This window comes from Chenopodium quinoa, unplaced genomic scaffold, assembly GCF_001683475.1.
Source record: "Chenopodium quinoa cultivar QQ74 unplaced genomic scaffold, ASM168347v1, whole genome shotgun sequence".
Classification (NCBI taxonomy): Eukaryota; Viridiplantae; Streptophyta; class Magnoliopsida; order Caryophyllales; family Amaranthaceae; genus Chenopodium; species Chenopodium quinoa.
Window position 1 is genome coordinate 1,794,141 of NW_018744128.1, and position 9,419 is coordinate 1,803,559.

The window sequence follows — 9,419 nt, forward strand, 5'->3', positions numbered from 1 at the left end:
AACCGCCACTTGAAGTAGCAGTTTACTCCGTGATAAACCATGGAGATTAAATGGGCAGCCTCAAATACAATCGAAAGAGTCATACGGAGTATAAAATATACGAAGTAGAATTCTAGAATTACAAAATCTTTTCGAAAATTTATCAGTTTCAATTCAACTCCTTTTCATATATTACTCTGAAGCCAATTATTATCCATATAAGAGTTCTAAAAAAGGCTAGAATCCTAGAAATACAAAATTCCTTCCTCTTTCATCTCATAACCTCAACAAATATTCTCAATTTCGCCAAGCCTCCTCTTCCTCCTTGACCTTACTCCTTCGATTATAGCCGTGAACCCTAATCAATTCCTCCCCTCTTTCAAACAATCATTACACATGTTGTTAATTATCAATCGAGGTTTTGTTTGATTTTCGTCTGAAACCCTTATAATTTTTTTATCCTAGTTCCCCAGTTCATCGAATTTTCAAATTAGGGTTTTGCACAAAATTATAATGTTCATAATCTCCTTGTTTAATCAGCTACCTTGGGTTACGGCTTCTTCAATCATTCTTGTTAACAATCTTCGTGTTCTTGGTCCTGGTTTGAATCCTTTTGCTCCTTACAACATGGCTAATTACTTAGCTCTCTCTCGCTAATTTCAATTTCTTTGCGTTTTTTTCTCCCACTTTCTACTTTAAGTAATCTGAAAGAAGTTTGATTTTGATTTGGGTAGTGTTTTGTCTGAAAAATCATGTAAATTAGTGATTTTTTTCATCTGGGTTTATTGATTTTTCAATCTTTGAAAGGGAGATTCTGAGTTTTAGAAGACAAGGGTTGTTTAGTGTTTCATAAGTTGGTGATTGATTTCGGAGGAAAAGGGTTTTGTGCTATTGAGGGAAATAGTCATCATGCTGATTACTCCTCAAGCTGAGCAGTTGGGGATTTCCCGGCGAAGATTGTTGAGGAAGCGGTCGCATAGGTCGAGTTTCGATACCGATGATAGAGGTTGGACTCCGCTTCACATTGCTGCTCGGAAGGGCGACCTTAAGGAGGTATAACTTGTCTTTCTTGATTGTATAGTTTTATCACTTTTTTGCTCTAGGTTGTTGAAAATTGTTGTAGTGATCCGTATGCGTCTTGTTTCTTTCGGGCAGTGTTCTATGAAGTTTGGGTGTTGATTGACTTGATTCTATATTTAGATTTTCTTGGTTAAGATGGGTGTTAGCTTTGTGGAAGGTCATTGCTGTAGTATTATCTGCAAACCAAGTGGAGCCTTTTTGGTGTGATATGTGTTTCAGATTTCTTGGAGGGTTCTTTACTACGGAAAGATCACCCCCTTCGTCAATACAATTACTTGTCATTAAAGATTCAGAAGGTCATAACATGTCTAAATCTGCCCCAATTTCAATTGGCAGTCCAACATGTTTCCTATAACTGCTGGCTCGTGAGGCTGTGACCAACTTAAGCCCCTTAGAGTGATTGAGTAGGTGTCAGAAGTAGATCAAATTGTAATTATGGGTTTGTATGAATGTGATAGAGATGATGAGGTGCTGGATAGAGGGACTGTGTCACTCCGTTGAACAGTTGAACACTCTTGCTTGAAGGAGGCTTCTTGTTTCCACTCTGTTTTTCCTCTAGACCATAGATTATGTAGACTCTTCTTAGTCCTGTCAAAAAAAATGAAATGCCTCTATTGGCCTTACAAGCAACGGATCAAGTAGTGTTTTATAGTTGATAGATTTTTGGGCTGTCGTTTAAGTTTCTAGACATTGTTTCATCATCTATGTTAGCTAAATTTTAGTATTACAATTCCCTTCTTCTGTGAATTTTTTTATTTACTTATGGAATATAAATATATAATGAAGTATAAGATCTAGGGCTGCTCTCTTTAGTCTCTTGTGATGGAATTTGTCAGTGTTATACAAAAGATTTTTAGATTGAATATTATCTTTATGATGTGATTAGCAAGAATAGTCACATAAAGATGTGGCCTTAGCGCAATGATATTATCAAAAATTGTTTTAACACTAATGTTATTGATATGGAAGTGCTTAGTTGCCTCTTAGGTCAGCTAGAAGTGTTGTGTGGAGAAATATTATCACATCCCCAGATGTAATCTGAAGTGACTTACAGACTGATTGTATAGTATAAAATTTTAGCTATTTCAGGGACAAGATTAGTTGCATCCGTAGATCAAGCTGCCGAAAGCAGAGGGCGGGGTGGGGGTGGGGGGGGGGGGGTTGGTTAGTTTTGACCTGAAAGAGGGAACTGGTAAAAGCTAAATTATTTATGAAAGTGAGAAATCTTTTTAGGTTTAGCGAGCTTGGATCTTTTGGCTTTGAGTGGACTAATAAATCTGTGGTTGGGAAAGAGTATGCTTTGAGTTGCTGAAGTAATGTGGACAAATCTTTTTAGGTTTAGCGAGCTTGGATCTTTTGGCTTTTGTTTTAAGTAACAAAGTAAGATTAGGATTTATTCTCCTTTGTTATTTTAGGGTATTTCCTTGATTTAGGTATTAATAGGAATTAGAGTATTATTTGCCATGTGGTAACCATATCTCTAATCTTATTGAGTTGTTTTCCTTGGCATCATTATTCTTTTTGGGTTATCTACAAGTCTGCACACATCGGGCTAGATTTTAATCTAACCTATGCACCATTTTCACATGGTTGAAAAAATTTGGTTTTGAGAAAGTGTAGGTGTGTGTGACATAAGAGAGTTTATAGGATAGTTTTTAATCTCTGTGAACAGCACTAATTGATTATAACAAATTAAAAAAAAAAAAAAAAAAAAAAAAGAGAAAGAGAGAGAGAGAGAGAGGAAGAAAAGGAATAGGCAAGTGGGCATATTGACCGTGTGAAAAATGGATTTTACCGAACTTAAGTTGTTTTCTGTTAAATCAATACTTGCTTATTTAATCTTATTATTGTTGCTAAAGTGAACTTCATTTTGATTTTTTAAGCTGGAAAGGACCAGCCTGAGTTTAATTTAGACCCTGATGGCCCTAGCCCCTAGGATTATACGGAGTAATTCTTATAAATTGTATATCCCACAACAGCAATAGGATAAACTAGTATGTTAAACTGTTAAACTAGTCCATATGGATCGTTTCATGCCCAATAGGTTCTGTCCTGGAATGCTGCGTAAGTTGCTCCAGCTTTGATGTGATTGCTGTGATTTGCTACTTGTTCTTCCTTAAGTTTATCCTTTGACTCACTATAATCTAGCCTTGAGTTTAGTATCTTTTGAACTGACATCAAAGGGATACCAATTTCAACTTTGTCTAGGATTGGATTATTCTGTGAGATAAAGAGCTCTTCTGGCTTTACTGTTTCAGGATTTAGGAAATAAGTGCTTGCTTTTATGATTTTCTGTGCTAGAATTGGAGCTGATTTGATAATTGTGGACAAGATTTGCTTGCTTATAGTTGGGCAATGTGTCAGACCTTGGAGCTCTTTTGGAAAGTAATACTTCCTCCGTTTCTATTTAATTGACGCGTTTGATTTAGGCACATATATTAAGGAGAGGGGAGAGAGTGACAAAGAATGAAAAAGATAGTGGGGTAGCTTGTAAATGCAAAGTAAAAAATTTACCCCAAAAGAAAACGTGACAACTAAAATAAAACTTCCTAAAAAGGAATACGTGTCAATTAAAAAAGAAACGGAGGTAGTACTATTTAAGAATTCATGTGGCTTGAAAAAGTAGGAATCTATTTCCAAGGTGCCTAGGAATATTCAAGGTATGAGATGAGATGGTTTCCAAGGTGCCTAGTTTAGTACTTAAAATTGGTGTTACTCATATGTTTATGTAACCTACAGACTTTAGCTTGTGTGCCACTTGGTGCTACTCACAAACTTAGAGTTGGTATTTCACATATAATTGGTGTGGCAGTAGGTTCATGATTCCTGAACCTCTGACTAAGTGAAGCTGTCATTTATGAACGTCAACCATCTTTTTTTAAAAAATAAATAAATAAATAAAATTTAAACTAAATTCTATTCTTCATTTTTTTTCATTGGACTGCACTCTTGTTATTATGCTGTGTTTTATGCTGCCTTTGTTTTCTAGTAGAAGATAATTGTTTCTTTATAGTAGTATATTACCTATGCATAGTTGAATTGCATTTTCCCCATGGATTTTAAACTTGATTATTGAAGTTTTAAAACGTGGGCCTACATTCAGGTTAAACAAATGCTTAATGAGGGAATGGATGCAAATGTGGCTGCTTGGGGCGCCAAAATGCAAGGTGTCACGCCTCTTCACCTTGCTGCTGAAGGAGGCCATCTCAAAGTCATGGATGTGTTGCTTGAGCGGGGTGCTAATATTGAAGCCAGGACCAAGGGTCCTTGTCGTTGTAAGTAATTATGTATTTTGCTTTATGGCCTTCGCCATGCTTAATTTATCCGCTTTCATTTCTTTTAAATTCCCTGCTGGGAGCTATTCATGATTTTCTTTACTTGAGGTCTGATTATGGTTTTTTGGGCATTTCAGGGACACCGCTCCACTTAGCAGCTAAAGAAAGGAATAGGGAAGCAGTCAGATTTCTGGTTGAGAACGGGGCCTTCTTGCCACCTGATATTAATGACAGCCGATTTAACCCACCATTACACTATTGCCCTGGCCTTGAATGGGCTTATGATGAGCTAAAGCGTTTGCAGGACAGTTCGTCTTCTGGTGAGATATCATACTGTTCTGATAACTGAAGCTGCCTTCAGGCACACGTTTCACTCTCAACATCTTTATTTAGCTTTTTAGCCACCTTGATCGAATGTCTATTATTTAGTTGTTGATGTTTATGATAGACATTACTATGCTCTGGTATGTGGTATGTAATGACTGACTGCTAAGCTCGACATTTGATTTTGTTATATGATGATGTAGCTTTTGGGGTTGCGTCATAAGTAGTATATCAGGTAATATGGAATTGTCATCGTTGAATGATTTGTTTTTTTGTCATGGATGGTTTTGAGTTTATGAAATAAAAGTAGACTTGGTTTACATTACTCTTCTCCAATGATTTAAATCTCTAGAATAGGGGAAAATATCAAGTCAGCAGAGTTTTTGCCGCTATAGATGATGGAAAGCCCTCCGGATGTAGGCTATCTTGTAATCCTGGATAAACCAAGTAATCAATAGTTAAGCTCCTTGTTTACTATGTATCTTTTTGTATCTAATAACCAAAGATCACTTCTTTATTATGGATGTTTAGATCTTTTGTAACCTTGATTAACCGACATCAATTGGACATGAGTACATAGTTTGGTTGAAGAACAAAGCAAATTAAACTATTCAAGCATAAATTTGTCAACATAATGCTATGCAAGTACATCACTATCATTTGGACATTTGGTATCTTTGATACATAGAGTGATGCTCTTGTGTAATTGGTTTTGGTCGCTCACCAACCACGCTCTAATGGAGTAACAAATAAGGATTATCTAGCAAAAAATGTTTGCATCTTACAATCAAGTAGGGATGTCAATGGGGCGGAGCGGATGTTGGCCTTCCCATCCCCATTCCCACCTAATATTTTCATCCCCATCCCCGTGGCGGGTCCAATTTTCATCCCCATCCACGCCCCACCGGGTACAACTCCAAAACCATCCCCGCCTCACCCCCACTTGGATATCCATCCCCACCTAATCCCCACCAAAGACCCGCCTAATCCCCACCCAAGATCCACCTAATATCCGTATCTCAAATACACAATCTTACATAGTTAATACAAATTATAAAATAAAACATTCTATATACATTTTGTGTTATAATATAAGTGTCGTACAAAGTGTTATAATTTGCATTTCATGTAATTATTTTATAAATAGAATAAAAGTATGTAATTTTGCTTTAAAAGATATATAGATGTGGGTATGAGGTGGGGATGGGGCGGGTACGAAGCGGGGCGGGTGGGGCGGGGCGGGGATGGGGCGGGTACAACTTAAAATCCACCCCCGCCCCATCACACATGGCGGGTATTGTTTTTATCCCCATCCTCGCCCCACCACCCGCCAAACCGAGACCCATCCCCGCCCCATTGGGGTGGGTCTCCTACTTAACCCGCCCCACTGACATTCCTACAATCAAGAGGTTATGCGATCAAATTTTAATAATGAGCTTGAAGAGATCATTCTTGCAAACCTATACCGAGTTGACTAAACTTCCTCTTTATTTTTATGTTCTTACACAAATGTATATGAAGGTTCACTGTCTTTGGATGTGAAGTGTGAACGAGTCCATTTTAATTTTGTTTCCTCCTCAAAAAATCAATTAATTTTCATACGTGGGAAACATTGTATAACACCTATAAATATACAAAATCTTTGGTTTGAAAAGTATAAAATCCACCTTAAAAATGCTTCTTTTGTTTTTATTATTTGTTGAATTGATTTACTACTTTTCCCTACAAAAAAAAATAAAAAAAAATCAGCCGAGGTAGCAAAATGTAAAGTTGTGAACTACTGTAATCCATTTTTCTTTGACATTTTGATTGACAATACGACAATACTTAAATCTGTGGACAATTTTTACATGAACTAAAAAGTTTTCATTTGACTTTGTCATCAAATCTTTCATACAGTATTTCTTACCATAACATACAAAATCTTTCTCATACTTTCATTAAAAATCCAAGATTTTCTTACAACCAAAAAATTAAATAAATAGAATACATCTTTTAAGATCTTTAATTTGATATAAACTACCACTATTTTATGTATGGTGTAGGACGTTAAAGAAAGTTCAAACTTGATTAGGTCCTACTCATTCTTGGCAAAACATGAACCGCACCAACATTGAACCCTTGTGGTGGCTCAACCACCCACATTTGCGGCGGCGATGCCACCACATCCACCACAACTATCTCACTCCCACCTTTACAAACTACGCAAAGCCGCCCGCCTCGAGCCGCCATCTGCAGCGCCCCTCGCAGCCTATCACTCTCTACCACATCCACCCACCCATCTGTCTCCTCCTTGTACTTCCTCACAACCCCTTTGGATTCATCCACCACGTAGATCATTTCTTCGTCCATTGCGGCCACTGGGCCCCGCCACCCGCCTAACATACCTTCCTTCATGTCACCCCATAGGTCTTTTTCTGCGCTGTAGATAGCTCCCTGCTTGGCAGTGTCACCTTTGACGTTGACCATGCAGAGGCGACCGCGCCAGCCAACAGCATCGGTCGCCTCCCGGGAGAACCGCCCGTCCCGGAGGGAGCTGGCCTTCTCCCACTTGTCAAGGCCCCTGGATAAGTCCCACCGCTCCACGGATCGGGCGGTATCCGTGGAGAAATGAGGACCGACCCCACTCGCCATATAAAGGGACGTACCAAGTGCCCCAGTAGCACACCACCTGCGGGGCACTGGTACAGGCGGACCATACCGCCAGTCCCTCGAGATGGGGTCAAACACCAGGGGCCGTGACAAGGCGGGAGCAAGGTGCTCTGTAGTCCCCGCGACCACAGCCAGTCTGTTACCAACCGTAACAGACTGGACCGGAAGGTCGCGGGAGATGAAAGGCGGGTGCCGAAGGAGAAGAGACAAAGGTGGTGGGGCTGGGAGAGGCTCCCATTTAAAACAAATGGGATCAAAAGCAAAGAAAGAAATAGGAGTAAGAAATTGTTGAGGATTTGAAGGAGAAGAATTGATGGTAATATTGGGGATCAAAAGAGTGTAAAGAGAGTAAAAAGGAGGGTAAAGAGAGGAGTAGATGAAACTACGCCATGAATGGGAAATTGTATAAAGTAATGAAGGTGGGATTATAGAGAGGATTAATTGTGCAATATGATCTGGAAGACCAGGTATAAGTTGTTGTTCATTTTTTGTGGAATCATTGTGTTGTTGGTGGTGGTTGCGGTTGCGGTGGTGATCACGGCGGTTGTTGCGGTGGTGGTGGTGGGGACTATCATGGTAGGAGAGTTTTGGGGTTTTTCTGGACATAGATTTTTTAGTATTTTTTGGGGGTAGGAGGGAAGGGTGTGTTTAAAAAGAAAGAAATAAAGATGTGTGGTAGAGAAAGGGAGGTGGTAAAGGATAATAGTGGAGGACTTGGGCTTAAATTGATAGGTTCTTTTTGGGGTGTTTTTATATTTATTTATTTCAAAAAAAAAAAGTTTTTATACAAACAATGAGTTTTTACCTTTCTTTTTGAGATTTAAACAACCTTGTTATTGGAGGAGATGTTCTCTTCAACTTATTTTAGGACTTATTACTTATTTCTTAATATATTCAGATCATATTAGGCCAGACCAGAAACCTTAGACAAGATCAAAACTTTTAATCATCATTTACTTATTGCTAAATATCGTTAATTACGTATTGCAAAAAAAATTATGAAAATTACATATTTGAAGAGTTCATGATGAGACAAATCTAACAAGATCTATTTTGATAATGTTTTTCTTTATAGATTAGTATTGAAATGCGGTTAAAATTTAGTCAAATTATTAATTAGATAAGATAATAATAATTCAGATCAGACCTTCTGAAAATCAGATTTTAGATGAAGAGAATCCCAACTTTTTTTTTTTTTTTTTTTTGACAAGCATGATTTTGTCTTGGAACACAAGGTGGATAAAGGAAGTAGATAGAGGAATGTAGCGTGCTACTTTAAATTAAATTTGGGGTTAGTAAGTTAGGCAACCTTTATGTTATCATCATGCACGTGCTACTAGAAAGTGGAAAGTATAAGACGGGCATCTTTTTTAAGTTTGCAGGAATTATGCTGCCTTTTGCCAACTTTTTTGGATGGAGAATTGGCTCTTTTTGTAGGCCTTTTTGCTACAATATTTTTTTATTTTTTTTAAAAATAAAAAAAATAAATTTTTTATTGGTGCTAGTATTCAATATTTCGGTTTTTTTTTTTTTTTTTTTCTCCCAAAGTGTTTCAATTTGATCAGTGTATAGTGTTAAGCATGGACTTTGAACATATACTATTTTAAAGATTAAAATTATAACATGTGGTGTATTGTTAATTTTGTCTTAATTTTTATTTTTATTTTTTTAATTATTATATATAATTATGTTTATTTAGACATTTTCATAATCAATTTTTTTTTTTTGAACGGATTTTCATAATCAAATATGTACATTGAAGAACATGAATATCAAATGTAACAAATAAAAAGAAACAAAGAGAATACTTATTAATTAAATGTCATCATGTAAGTTTTAGTAAATTAATTTTAATCAATATTATAAAGAAATTTCTTTCTTTATTATTTTTTTTTAGGAGAAACACAAAGTCAATATTTTAAGTCAAATCGAGTTCTTTAACTACTTTGCTTTGAATTTTATTACTATATTAGGTTAAAATCCCGTACAATGCACGGATGTTAAATATTTTTGACAATAATATTACAAAATGTAAAGTATATAAAAGATATTCAAAATTATTTCATTTTGGTATATATGAAATATGATTATCAAACTGAAAAGAAAATA

General features: G+C 36.7%; 2 protein-coding genes across 2 annotated transcripts; one reads left to right on the top strand and one right to left on the bottom strand.

Annotated features, from left to right (window-relative positions):
• Positions 1–190: 190 nt before the first annotated feature.
• LOC110692788 (phytochrome-interacting ankyrin-repeat protein 2-like) lies at positions 191–4,983 on the top strand. The gene is made up of 3 exons (XM_021869863.1): positions 191–1,032; positions 4,163–4,334; positions 4,472–4,983. The coding sequence occupies exons 1-3, from the start codon at positions 889–891 to the stop codon at positions 4,681–4,683; spliced, it is 528 nt and encodes a 175-aa protein (XP_021725555.1). The 5' UTR covers positions 191–888; the 3' UTR covers positions 4,684–4,983.
• Positions 4,984–6,501: 1,518 nt separating this feature from the next.
• LOC110692789 (F-box/kelch-repeat protein SKIP25-like) lies at positions 6,502–9,009 on the bottom strand. Its single transcript, XM_021869864.1, has one exon. It carries the CDS (start codon positions 7,914–7,916, stop codon positions 6,729–6,731), a length of 1,188 nt encoding a protein of 395 aa, XP_021725556.1. The 5' UTR covers positions 7,917–9,009; the 3' UTR covers positions 6,502–6,728.
• Between the last annotated feature and the right edge of the window lie 410 nt (positions 9,010–9,419).

Excerpts from the sequence above, each read along its gene's own strand:
- LOC110692788 (XM_021869863.1), top strand. The coding sequence starts at position 889 with ATGCTGATTACTCCTCAAGCTGAGCAGTTGGGGATTTCCCGGCGAAGA. Across the intron at positions 1,033-4,162 it reads GGAAGGGCGACCTTAAGGAG|GTTAAACAAATGCTTAATGA; the intron begins GTATAACTTGTC and ends GCCTACATTCAG. Across the intron at positions 4,335-4,471 it reads GACCAAGGGTCCTTGTCGTT|GGACACCGCTCCACTTAGCA; the intron begins GTAAGTAATTAT and ends TGGGCATTTCAG.
- LOC110692789 (XM_021869864.1), bottom strand. The coding sequence starts at position 7,916 with ATGTCCAGAAAAACCCCAAAACTCTCCTACCATGATAGTCCCCACCAC.